Here is a 13,202-nt window from a genome sequence, read left to right on the forward strand (position 1 = left end):
AAAAATAATCTATAATTTCAATAAAACTATATTTAATATATTTATTGTCATTTCATTTGTCAAAAAAATAAATATGTTGCTTTAACTCCAAATATAAATCATTTTCTGTTATGAATGCAGATATTCAGGCGCATAGGCCAAGCTTGACCTAATGTTAATGGGCTTTAGGGTTGTTGTTGTATTGATCTATATATATGATACTAGTCTAAGTTCCCGTGTGATACATGGGTGGCTAATAATAATAATAAATACTTTAAAATGATGACCTAGAATCAAAAGTCCTTAATATTTGAATATATTTACATCAGGCCAATACCAACGTCAAACAATACCTCAACCAAACTAAATTTACTAAAAGAGTTATCTTAATAGTATAATTAGAGTTATTCCAACACGCTAAGTTTCTCCAAGTTTGTTCGGGTATTCAATATTAAAGAAGAAATAAAAACATACCGGGTCCTATCAGACTCTCTCAAAAGCCGGGCTTTCTTTAAAAACATACCTAAGATAACAGAGATTTCATCAATCAAATGAGCCTAACAAACCGAGAATTATTCTGATTATAGTCAGAACACTTGGAACAATATCACCACATATGTGACACGAAGTAATGATGGAAAAGAAAACCTTACCTTTTCTTTTCACGTTGATGCTTCACAAATCACAAGTATTGGCGTATAGCAAAACCAAAAGATACTTTCCATATCTACTCCAATATTTCATAGTTCTTCAATAGATCAAATCCAAATTCCAAACGTCTCCCAAATGAGTTCTGGTTAACAACCACTATAACTTGCATCAGACCCTTGGTCCCCGATGTGGCAAATTTCACAATGTCGCCAAGAACGCAACATAACCATCCTGTCACGTTTCAATAGCTTAATAAATATCATCTTGCGGACGTTGTTTTAAGCCCCCAAAACACAAAACAACTATGCAGATATCACATGCAGTACATATACATCACTACAAAAAAAAGTCCATTTAGTGGCACAAACTTCTAGTGGCATTTAGGTTTTGTGCCGCTTATTTAGGTTTTAGTGGCACTTTACGTGTGCCACATTTGTTTAGCACATGTTTTAGTGGCATTTAGTTCTTATGCCACTAATTTAGATTTTTAATGATACTTTTCATATGCCACTAAAATATTTGATAACTTTTAATGGTACTTTACGTATGCCACTATTTCCTAAGTGCTTCTAAATTCAAAAATCTTCTCTTAACCCTTCTTAAAACACTTTAATAAAATGTGTGTTGAAATATTTTCCCTCCTAATATTAGTTTTTCCTCTTTACATCTCCCTTCAATCACGTTTCACCAAAATGAGTGGATTAAAAGCTAGTTATAGATAACTAAATAAAATCATTTTAATAAACATCGGTGTATTATCTCAATTTAAAAGTCATAAAAAATATTTCTTAATTTAATAATTTAGATAGGTTTGGTACCAATTAATCAAGTACCTTGAACTTTACTTTTTGACAGAGCCCAAAAATACTTGACACCAAATATGTTATCCCCAAAAAGAAAAAAAAAAAAAAAAACTAATATGTAATTGAATTAACGCTTGGGAAGTTAGTATTGAAGGTTCTGAGGCCGAGAAAATGGTAGGTTCCTCCTAGAATTTAAGCCATAAAATTTCTCCTCTTCAAGTTTCCCGCTTACCACAAAAAATTCGAAAATTCCCTCCCTAAAATTCCCCCCAAAGTAAAATTTATCCATCAAAATATCAATTTCATAGTCGTTTACACACCCACCGTGAAAACCCTAAAACTAGTTCGAGTGTTCGCATATATCGTCATCATCAGATTGCATACACCTGGTATGGTTTTGAACCTCTGTTCTGGCGTGATTGTATGCTTAGGTCGATTCTACTTCTTTATATGTTATTGGGTTGTTGAACTATTTGATGTTAAAATTAGGGCTTTTTGTCGCATGTTCAATGTGCATTGATAATTGATCCTGTCCTCGTCTCGTGGTTACATATCTAGGTTTATATGGGTCGTATTAGTAATATATGCATGCATAAACATGAATTAGTCAGTCTTGAACCGTGATTTGCATTTAGGATATTTGAATTCATTATGGTTAACAGATTTTTGTTACACATTACATTGACTTTTCACACATGTCCTAACTGTAAGCTGTTAGTTTAAATTAGGGATGTTTCTGGTTCAGGTTTTTTTTTTATTTTTTTTTATTTTATTTTATTTTTTTTTCTGACCTGAACGGCAACTACGGTTTTGGATAAACCTAAGCCAAACCGGCCAACAGTTTGGCAATTCCGTTTTGAAGTTTGGTGGTTAAAGTGGTTCAGTATTGAGGGTTTTGGCTAGCCCCTTTTTTTGTTTTTTAAAAACTAGCTATGCTTTTCTTCAAGTTGTAGATGAAAACTTTACAGAAATGAAAAACAAATTGTTGAAACAATATAACATAATCTTGTGTAAGGATGAAAAACAAATGTGCCGTTACTGATGGTCGGTACCTTGGAGCCACACTGGACCGAAATGGGCTACGCTTAGGCCGGTTCTGTTTTACACACAGTGGGCACGTTGTTATGGCTAGTGAAGGGGGAGTTGTTGATATTCCAGCAGAAGACGTGTCTCGGAATGGTAGGCTTAACCCTGGAGTGAGGCTTTTTGTTGACTTTGAGAAACATATAGTTGTAGATGACGAAACTTTAAAGCAACAATATTCATTAGCAACACCAGATGGAAATGGCTTGAAAATCAAAAGATTGAACTAAAACAAATTGTTGAATCTGTTAATAAGTCTGCTCGGGCCAAAGATAAGCCTCTATTCTGTGAAAATCAATAAATGTTTATCCAAACATTACATTAGAAACGAATTGTTATGACTTTAAGTTGCAATAGTTTTGACTTTTCAAAATTTCAAATTCTTAGGCATATGCAGCGGATGTTAACATGGGTATCTGGGGGCTCATGGCTCCATTAAAGGATTTTGGACTTTTGGGTACAGATGTCTTGTGGTTTTAGAAGTTATTAAATTTTGATTTTTGGTGTATTGACATGTTAGCTATGTAGTTATACTATTAAATGTCGTTACCATTGCTGCTGATTTTTTGATTAACTATAACATTCTGTGCGTTTTATAATAGAACACAAATTAAGAGCTAAAGCAAGTGAATTTGGTGAAGTTGCATTTGCTCATGGTAGCACTAGGAAGCTTTCTCAGGCTTGTAAATCTCAAGGTACATTGCTTAATCACTTTTAGCTTCAGCATACCTTATAAGATTTGGAAAGTTCTTTTTTATTTATATAATAATTATATCTTATTACAATTACAGTGGGCTTGTATTAACTTAGGCCACATGAATGTGGGCGTGTCCTATATATTGTATTCAGATGGATATGACGTTAGCGGAGATCATCGTTTATTGTCTACTACCATTCCATTTTCTAATGATACGGTATATATTTGATCATACCCTTGAAATTAAAATCTACATGGGATTTGTTACATATTTAAATGTGAATGCTTCCATGATGTATTATTATTATTATTATTTTTTTGAGGTTTGATTTAAATTTTTTTAAATGTGAATGCTTCCATTTGTATTATATTTTTTTGATGTAGTTATCAGGACCCAGGAACTTTTTGTTAGGGGTGCGGATGAGGCGTTCAACCATATTTTCAATGGGTGCGGTCAGGTTTTTTGCCTAAAAAACACACTAAAATATTTTTTTCAAGGGGTGCGCCTGCCCACCCACGACTGTGGGTAGGTCCGCCACTGGTAGTTATCTCTTTGTAGCACTTGAACTATAGCCATGCCAAAACATGTTTGTTTTACTCTCACACTAGTCATGACTATGATCATATATAATTCTTTGTTTTTATCTTTGGTACTTGTTGTATATGCAAATTCTTTATTTCATGACATCGTATATAAAATTTTGACAGTTCTCAGAAAACAAAATATTTTTATTACTATTTAGAAGGTTGATATTTTGATTTTTTTTAAATCTCTAACAATAATGTAGATTTATATTATCATATATAATGTTTATTCTCAGTTCTCTATGGTGTTGACAAGTTAGGGGACTCTATAAATCAGAAGTACTAGCTTACAGGTATATTTTAGAAACTAAATGTTTTTGTTTTCATATTTGTGATCTTGACTTTATTTTCATGCTAATTTATCAAGTTGATATCTCCATACCACATAACTTATCTTTAAGGTAACTTTGACATTTTTAACCTATATACCAACTATTAATGATTTGATCATTCATGCTCTTTTGCACTAGCTAATAATGTAAAATAACTCTTTTTAACACATCTCAATTCTAATTAGGCTGGAAATAACATTATGCATTTTTTCTAGGTGGCTTTTTGTTACTGAACAAGATATTAAGGGCCTACCTTAATTACAGGTATATGTATGTTCTTTTACTCCATCTAGGGGCTTAACTTCTAGTTAGTGAGTTATAATTAATTAAAAAACTACATTAGCACAAAAAAAGAGACCGCATGCTTAAAGAATCTACTTTGGGCATCTTTTGACCCTATTGACCCATTCACCACATTTTTAGCAATATTTTAGTTCACCAATTGATCTGTCTTAGATAGAAGACAACTCAATTTGACTCGTTATAAACTAATGGGTAAACATTCTCATCATGAACACTCTTGTCGTTTGGTGATGGCAATTCTGACAACTAGAGGTATTGAAAAAACTACCCTATCTTTGGCTGAAGAGCTTAAAGTGATGTGTGAATTTGTGTTTTATTAATTGCTCTTATATCTTTTATAGTTATAGTTATGAGATCTAATCAATTTAACATGAAATGTAAAATTTCAGGTTGAATATAGTGAGTTGGTTGATGCGATGATAACAAGTAGTAAGTGCAGAGAACTATGAAGTGGGAAATATGATTGCTTAGAAAGGGTTAACACGACGATTATTTTACTTGCAAACAAGATTGTGTAAGAGATTCACGAATGTAATGAAGTTTTGAGTTTCTATTCAAACATTTATTTACTATTTGTTTTGTATGTTTGGTATTTAGACATAGGTTGACGCTTATTAGACTTTTGTTTGCGGACATTGGAATCTTTGGAAGATGATTGATTGAACTTTTTAATTGAAGTGATTATATTATGATTTTTACATTTTACAATTTTATTTATATTTTTAATGAAAATATATAATATTTGTAATCAATGAAAATTAATATAATAAATGTCAATGGCATTTAATTTTATGTGATTTTGTGGCAAAAAAAATGTGCCATTAAAAGCCTAAAAGTTTGTAGTGGCAGAAAAAAAGTGCCACTAAAAGCCTAAAGACTTTGTGCGGCAGATCGAAAAAGTGACACTAAAAGGCTTTAGCGTCAGAGCTTCTAGTGGCACTTTTTTTGTGTGCCGCACATTCCTACAGGTGTCTTTAATGGCACTTTTTTGTTGTTTTGTGGCACTTTTTGTGTGTCACTAAATGGCATTTTTTTTTTGTAGTGCATCTTACACCTATATGCTCAAACAAACTAAGTACATACACACATGAAAAGATGATACAGTGTAACTGTACCTATGAGTCTTTGGATTTAGACAAAAAATCGGATGCAGAAATGAATCGCATCCAACTTTTGGAGTTACTATAGATTAATACATATGTATAATGGTTGAATTAATTAAACCTCACCTTCTATGATGACATGACTCATCGATAAAATCCCAGTTGAACCTTCACACACACAACCACCCAATTTGCGAACAAAACATAAACATATTAGCTCTAAGTCTAAGGTATTAAAAGTGAGGGTTTGAGGACTAATACTAAAATCATTATTTAAAACAGTTACCAATGTCATCCTGTTTTTCACAGTCGGTTATTATATCTATACCACAAAGCAAACCAACCAATATGATTAGACCATTTGTGAGGTAACCAAAAGAAATTTAAAAGTTAACCATGAAACGAACCCATGAGTTATTTGAATTAGTTTATTGTTTAAAATAAACTATTAACACTGCTAGTTGTTATTGATTACAAACCCCACCTTTAATTTGTCGTCACTGGTTTCTGGCTCCAGAACACACTCTCCAGAAATGTAAAACTGAAGCAAAAGTGGAAGATATTCCAGGGATATACATACCATTCTTAGAAAACTCCGAGAGGATATAAAGAGAGCGTTTCACCAATGCGCCACCATGCCTGCGATTAATGGCGAAACAAATCAATTTATAAATCTCAAGTAATGTCAAGAAGTATAAAATCTGGTATAGAAACTGAGATTCAACAATCCACCTTCGTTTGCTAGAGTAGTAATTTGTGATGGTTATGTGGAAAATGATAATATTCAAGGTCAGATGTAATAAAAGTTGAATACTTTGTTTATCTCTGTGAAAAATGTGTGAACAAATGGATTGTAGATATAGGGAATTGCTACCTGAGAAGGCATTCATCTTCAAGAATATCGCTATTGAAAAATAAATGTAAAATTGCTACCTGAAAACATTTAGATGTTACACGGTAATCAAGTTGTATAGAAGCTGTTTGCTTTAGAAAGATCTTTTTTATTATAGAAAACATTCAGATGTTACCACGGTAATACTTCCCAATTTTGGCGAAGCATCTACCTTCAAATCACATTAATATTCTATAGATATATGTTCCTTGTGCTATTAAAGCCGTATATCTCTGCAGATGTTAGCAGTGTAATTGTGTTACGACAGACATATTAAAATGAAGGCGTCTAAATGTACCTAACTGATAACTAATTATAGGATACTCAGTTTCAATCACTTCATTTCACTGGCGCCTTTCCTGCAAAAAGATGATACCATAAAAAAGTTAGTGGTTCCAACACATTAGTAATAACATACACCAACGGAAATTATAACTAATATCTCTATATACATTGTAGAAGCAAAGATCAAACTATTTTAGTGATCCAACAACACTCTCCACAAAAATCAAAGAATATAACATTAAAGAACATGATAACATCATTTAGATAAATTTGCATAAAGAGGTCAAACCGGGCCAAAATAGATCAAATATATATATATCCTAATTTGCCCTTAAAATACTATTTTTCTCAATTACCTTCCTTTACTCGACTAAACATGCAATGATATTTACAACCATTTGAAGGCAAAAACAGCTTACCTCACCCCATGTATCGTTTGTAGTTGGATTGTAAATCGATTACCGACCATTCATCGTTTGGGTTCTTTTGTTGGACTCTAGCCACAACTACATCTTTCAAGGTACTATTATTTATGCATAAAGTACAATCCCATTGTGCAAAAATATTACTAAGCTAAAGTATACTTTCTTGTATAAAACAAAGATTAGAAAGGTAAGCTACGGATAGGATAGGCTGAATGGTCTTGTGTACGAAACCCTGGGCTTGCTCGGTTTGCTAAACTCCACTGCAATAAAATATACTACTTTTAAATGTTGACCAAAACTTTTAAATAAAAAAAACGTTTCATTATATTACTTGCAAATGATGCAATGAAAGTACCTTTCGACCGATCAACTATGTTTTTCCCGCCACATGTTGCGCAACTGCTACCATCACTTATTTTGATCTTGATGCCATCCAGGATAAGCAACTCTTTTGTCTGCATGGCTCCTATATGTTCATATTAGAACAAAATATCAATACATTTACAATTAAAAATAAGCCGATAAAGTTAAAACTAATATTATCTCCGAGTAAAAATAGTATTGTCAAATATTAGACCAACTATACTCTAAAGCATTCGTTAACTTAGTGCCCTTGTGTTACACGTGCTACTCATAGTAAATTATATTATATAAAAGTGTTGATATAAACTTTGAAATGAAAATAACGTTTCATTACTTTACATAACTTCCAACTTACTCTGACAGAGGTTAAATGTAACAACGTAAATTGCATTTTTAAAGTTATATAGTATGATATAAAAGTATATTTACAAAATATATAATTTAATTATTTCGCTCTAAATATCACGTGATGTCAAATCTATTGTGAAATATAAAATAGATAAAAAAAATAGGGTAAATTACTTTTTGAGTCCCTGTGTTTTAGTGGTTTTAACTAGTTGGGTCCAAAAAGTTTAACGACCTGAGTCCCTATAAGCATTTTCTTTAACCATTTGAGTCCTTTTGAGTCCAAATTTTAACATTTTGAGTCCAATTTTTTGGACTCAGATCTTTATAAAATAAACAAAATTGGATTCAAATGGTTAAAGAAAATGCTTATAGGGACTCAGGTCGTTAAACTTTTTGATTTTGGACTCAAATGGTTAAAACCACTAAAACACAGGGACTCAAAAAGTAATTTACTCAAAAAAATATATATTCCACATAACAATAAGGGAATCCCATAATTTGTTTTGACTTTTATTTTTAGTAGTGGATTCTTTCGAATTAGTCATGGAGGCTACAAAAATGCAATCAAGATGACTAATCAAATTAAAGTAATGGACTAATGGGCTGGAATTTGTGTGGTGAATTTGTTTTTTAGGCTGGTCATTTTTCAGAAAAGAAAACACAATAGAATTTCAAAATAGATCATTGGCATTTAGGCTTATGAATCAACTACGTGTGCCGTGTAGAGAATAAAAGGAAACCGGCCTATATAAGGATATCATTCAATTATAATTATAATACATTTATCAGTATACAAAAACAAACAAACAACAAAGCTAATATCATTAATTATAACTATGTCTCACCAAAAAATGCATAGCACCAACCAACTATATCTTCAACCAGACGCTAACCAGCCAGCCACCCAAAACATCTCGCCACCACGCATTTAATAAAGATATGACTTGTGTCTTCCCTATCCAGCCCACACCTGCAGCAAATCAAATAGTTTGCAGAAACCCCACTGCAGCCCAACTCCATTTTGGCAGCCAACCGACCCTCAACAGCCTTCCAACCAAGATAATTCACCTTTAATGGAGCCCAATAATTCCATTTAATACTCCCCTTACCAGCATCTTCATTCCCATATCCACAAAACTCCATTCTGACCCATTTGGTGAAAAACTCCTATCTCGAATTGTAAATGCCCATTGGTGCTTTTTTTTTTTTTTGCATCGGTTAATTTTAAAGCATACTAATTGTTTTCTTTTTTAACTTAAAAAATGTTTAGAAATTAAAAATGAAACTTTGAAGAATTGAAGTGTCAATCCTGGCCATAAAAATTGGATCACTATAAGCTCGTTATTTATCTTTTTTAGGGGGCTGTTTACGTGGTCAAACCATTTTCATTGACTTTCAACTCATTATGACCAACTTGACCCGCCTAATATTTAGGTAAGCTGTTAAACTTGACCAACATGCAACAATAAAATCCAATCCAAATTGACCCACTTTAAGTAAATGGGATGAAATTCCACCCCGTTTTCCAAATAAAGTCAAAACTCAACCTTTACACCGTCATCTAGTCCCCAAGCTTCTCTAAAAAACATGCGACTCTTGTTCTTGAGGACACTCGCTCAATGATGCATACTTTTCAAAACTTTTGGATCCAGATGTGAAAAAAACAAACCTATGGACGAAGCACAAAACTGGGCCACACCTTAGGGACGAAAATGGCATTTTACTCTAAATGTAAATTTGTGAAAGCTTCCTTTTTCAACTGTTAAAACTTAAAAGCTTCAAGGAGGACATACCTTGCGATACGAATGGAGAAGAGTTCTTTCCAATTTCTTGTCAAGCATTTTCACAGTTAACCCACTACAAATACAGAAAAACAATCAAATATATGATAAAATAGAAACTTAAAAAACACCAAAAAAAATGACTAAGATTGAAGCATCTTTCCTACCACTCATCCGCAAATGCTCTTAGTACTGTCATATATTCTTTAACACGCTGTCACGTAAAATATTCAAAATTCTTTTACTATTTTATTTCCAACGTATTTCATAAGTTTCGCCACTAAAGGACTGACCTTCCCTTCCAAAGCTTCAACAGCCGCATTACCCTTTACAGATAACGCTCCCTCAAATTTCTTTACCTATGACCATACAGAAAAAAAATTATCTATTTAATAAAAAAAAGTATTAGAAAGTTAAAAAAAACAATTATCTCATACCAGAGCCATTCGATCCCATGAGCTAAGTGTAATGGGTTCAATAGTATCGAAGTCTTGAACCTCAATACCATTTTTCAACTTACTGAGCATATCCTGATTCAAGGATCACACAATCATGCAAGTTACCTTAAATTAAGTCATGTGGGCTATAAAATAATAAATTTAGATTCAAAGATTTGTTTATGTTACCAAATTTGATAAAAGCATGTCTATCATAGGAGCAACTGTATTCTTTAGTAAGTGCCGGTGCAAAAGAGCCTGTAACATCAAAGTGAGAAAACGTTCTCTCCAAGACAAACGTCATTTATAGAGTTAAAGTTTTAATATTAGTAGATTACTGAGGTTGTTGGGTTGTTATCGAACAAATCTAAACCTTTTTTGTATAACTGCATATTCAGTGAAGACTGCAATAATATGACAGACATTAGAAGATAGAAATATAGAATGCTATGACAACATAAAAAACTTAATTAATACCTCATCATGGTGCGTCATGTCTCATAACTAATCGCCACCACCGAAGCTTTAACATGAATAGTTCGCCAACACGAAATTGACTGTGTTACACAGATTTGCAGCTGAATGAATCAACGAACCACCACCATTATGCCTAATAAGATCATCGAAAGTAGCATAGTTCATTATTGATAGACTACACATACTTGTTAAAGATAATCAATACTAATCAAAGATTCAAAGGTATAATCAATACTAATAAAAGATAATCAAGTGTTTTTAAGTGGCATATTATGAAACTTAATTAACTAAATGAAATAAGGCGTTAACAAACTTTGATCGATCTCTTGCTTATTTAAGTGACATTACAACAATTGCTTATGTACCGGTGTTGTTTATTTTACATTTTAACATGTATCATATAAAAACTATAAGCTATAATTTACTATGTATATTCCCACCACATGTCCAGCATAGCCTTTCATGGGACATCATAAAGAATCGGAACAGTATGTCGAGGCAATGAACCAAGAAGAATATCGAATGTTTTTATTGACGGGTTACCATAGAATATGAAATTTTCTTGTATGTGTTGTCACCATGCTTCCTTCAAGTGAGCAACCCTAAAAAGCACCTGTAAAATAACCCAAACATTAAGTAAATTTTCATTTAATCTTCAAAAGGTAAATTTACTAACGCTGACATGGAACTGGTTATTGCCATGTCACTGTCCATGTCTTTAAGTTACCTTTACTACAACTGTATGTATCATCACCAGCCCTGAAATCATCTCCAGCAACCCCACCAACAACACTCGCTCCTGCTACCATGGATAAATATGCATTTCCACCACATACAAATATGACAAAAGCATGGTTGAACCATCAAGCCGTACAAATCACACATCATAGACCCGTTAGGGTTTCCTTTAAGGAACTTTGTAGGTAGTAAACTTCTTTCCCTTGGAACACTGATTGCAAAAGATTCATTCACAAAACCAACAGTGATGTCTTGAGCACATTATAGGATCAGAATGCTCATTAAGACTTCAATTTATATCTTATTATTGACTACAAATCCATTGCCGAACATGTTGAAGAAAAACACAAAACAAATTTAATAACATATAAATTTTACTCGTTGGGGAATTTCATCAAACAACTGGTGGTCGTATAAGATGACAGTAAAAAATTACAATAACTTGTTTAGAAACATCAAGAAAAAAAATACAAAAGGAAGCTTACGAACTTACCGGAGTTAAATCAGAAAAGAAAGATTACCTTGGTGTTGTTCCTCAATCTGAGTGAGAAGGATGGTGACGTTATGTCCGCTACTTTCTCTTATTGCCATCTAAGGGTCACCACTGAAACCCTTATATATATAGTTGATTTCTAGAGCTTACATTCAACTTCCAGAAATCCAATAGAAGCGGATTGAAGAGAAAGAGCAATTAGAGTAAGAAACAAAGAAACGTGTATTAGCCTTCATAAACAACAAACAACAAATTAAGTGAAAAAACCAAACAAAACTGAAACTTACCATGGATGCAGATTATATTTGAAATTTCTAAAACTTAGCATCTCTTGAACATTGTGTAAGCTAAACCATCTAAAACACCACTACTCAGAAAAGTCCTAGTGGCCAGCAATATAATAGTCAAATAATTATGAAATAAAAACTTAATGTTTAGAATAAACCCTCTATATTGTGATACCATTAAGCTAAAGCATGAACTATATGATTGTGGTGCTAGAATAAACCCCTCTATATTTTATTTTGATTATTCGTAAATCATATATTGTTCCTCACATGTTTCTGTTGCTGTCAACCCCCATAGCCATTATCAAGGATGAACACACAAGACATCACAGTTCACCAATCACTCAATACCTAAACCTAACAACTCAAAAATTAAGTCAAAATCACAATTAGGTCAAAATCATAAAATCTAACAACATAAACAATTAGGTCAAAAATCATCAAGCAAATATCAACAAAATCAATTACCTTCGAAGGAAGCTTCTCAACACATGTCATTTTGAGGCATAACATGAAGAGTTTAGGGTTTGTGTTTAAGGAGAGGATGAAATCAAAGTAAAACATCTACAAATACCAGATTAATATGATGGTTTTAGAAAAAAAAATACCTGCTTCAAGAACAAATCGATACTAAGAGATGAATGCGGCACAGAACAGGCGACTTCAGTCTTCCTTTGAAACCTCCGATTAAAAGCGAGAATTTGTATATAGGCCGTAAAACTGGAAACGGTTCCATAGTTTCCTAAAAGATCTTCCGGTAATTGATTAATTATTCAACCTTCCATATATAATCAAAGGAGACATTGAATGAAGAATGAGGCATTAAGGAGAATTGATGGAAAATAGAGAGAAGGAGAGAATGGCGACTAAAAAGATAATTCTCTGGCCAAAGAGCATTGCCACATCAAGGTCAAATAATCAACATTATTTTGCTTTAGTATAAGAGATAGATATGTACATGAAATACGAGAGAATCAAATCTTTTTCTTATGTTTGCTCTCTTGTTTATAACACGTTATCAGCACAATTGCTCTCTTACATCAGTTTTTTTTATCTCATTCTTTTTCACAAAATTATCATGGGAGATCCTTGACAATCTTTCGAAGATCCTTTTTGGTTATTGCTAGCATTGTGAAAAAA

The 13,202-nt window shown here is 32.7% G+C and overlaps 2 protein-coding genes across 22 annotated transcripts; one reads left to right on the forward strand and one right to left on the reverse strand.

The window, feature by feature from the left end:
* Nucleotides 1–272: 272 nt before the first annotated feature.
* LOC110873189 (E3 UFM1-protein ligase 1 homolog) lies at nt 273–12,945 on the reverse strand. 6 transcript variants are annotated; one of them, XM_035988564.1, is made up of 16 exons: nt 12,671–12,945; nt 11,272–11,931; nt 11,088–11,157; nt 10,545–10,677; nt 10,406–10,471; nt 10,257–10,325; nt 10,068–10,160; nt 9,924–9,989; nt 9,798–9,844; nt 9,643–9,706; nt 8,695–8,917; nt 7,494–7,604; nt 7,133–7,398; nt 6,117–6,787; nt 633–861; nt 273–502 (listed from the first exon to the last, which is right to left on the reverse strand). In XM_035988564.1, the coding sequence occupies exons 4-11, from the start codon at nt 10,560–10,562 to the stop codon at nt 8,738–8,740; spliced, it is 603 nt and encodes a 200-aa protein (XP_035844457.1). In that variant the 5' UTR covers nt 10,563–10,677; nt 11,088–11,157; nt 11,272–11,931; nt 12,671–12,945; the 3' UTR covers nt 273–502; nt 633–861; nt 6,117–6,787; nt 7,133–7,398; nt 7,494–7,604; nt 8,695–8,737. The 6 variants fall into 6 exon arrangements, with proteins under 6 accessions (XP_035844457.1, XP_035844456.1, XP_035844453.1 ...); XM_035988563.1 differs by having other exon boundaries at nt 11,272–12,945; XM_035988560.1 differs by lacking the exons at nt 10,545–10,677; nt 11,088–11,157; nt 11,272–11,931; nt 12,671–12,945 and having other exon boundaries at nt 10,406–10,537.
* On the forward strand, nt 1,577–5,128 carry LOC110936964. 16 transcript variants are annotated; one of them, XM_022179370.2, is made up of 9 exons: nt 1,578–1,822; nt 2,449–2,612; nt 2,904–2,973; nt 3,119–3,211; nt 3,366–3,430; nt 3,598–3,661; nt 4,035–4,091; nt 4,346–4,394; nt 4,823–5,128. In XM_022179370.2, exons 2-7 carry the CDS (start codon nt 2,610–2,612, stop codon nt 4,082–4,084), a joined length of 345 nt encoding a protein of 114 aa, XP_022035062.1. In that variant the 5' UTR covers nt 1,578–1,822; nt 2,449–2,609; the 3' UTR covers nt 4,085–4,091; nt 4,346–4,394; nt 4,823–5,128. The 16 variants fall into 16 exon arrangements, 8 of the variants coding, with proteins under 8 accessions (XP_022035059.1, XP_022035060.1, XP_022035058.1 ...); XM_022179367.2 differs by lacking the exon at nt 2,904–2,973 and having other exon boundaries at nt 1,577–1,822; nt 3,598–3,671; XM_022179365.2 differs by lacking the exon at nt 2,904–2,973.
* Nucleotides 12,946–13,202: the final 257 nt, after the last annotated feature.

The sequence above is a fragment of the Helianthus annuus genome, chromosome 4, assembly GCF_002127325.2.
Source record: "Helianthus annuus cultivar XRQ/B chromosome 4, HanXRQr2.0-SUNRISE, whole genome shotgun sequence".
NCBI classification, from domain to species: Eukaryota; Viridiplantae; Streptophyta; class Magnoliopsida; order Asterales; family Asteraceae; genus Helianthus; species Helianthus annuus.

Bases quoted from the DNA above. Each gene is read 5' to 3' on its own strand.
- LOC110873189 (XM_035988560.1), bottom strand. From the start codon at position 10,492: ATGTCTGTCATATTATTGCAGTCTTCACTGAATATGCAGTTATACAAA. The intron at 9,990-10,067 runs GTATGAGATAAT...GTATGGTCATAG, and splicing joins CATGGGATCGAATGGCTCTG to GTAAAGAAATTTGAGGGAGC. The intron at 9,845-9,923 runs GTCAGTCCTTTA...TTTACGTGACAG, and splicing joins TTGAAGCTTTGGAAGGGAAG to CGTGTTAAAGAATATATGAC.
- LOC110936964 (XM_022179366.2), top strand. From the start codon at position 2,450: ATGAAAAACAAATGTGCCGTTACTGATGGTCGGTACCTTGGAGCCACA. The intron at 2,613-3,118 runs GTAGGCTTAACC...GTTTTATAATAG, and splicing joins AGAAGACGTGTCTCGGAATG to AACACAAATTAAGAGCTAAA. The intron at 3,431-3,597 runs GTATATATTTGA...TTTTTGATGTAG, and splicing joins TTCCATTTTCTAATGATACG to TTATCAGGACCCAGGAACTT.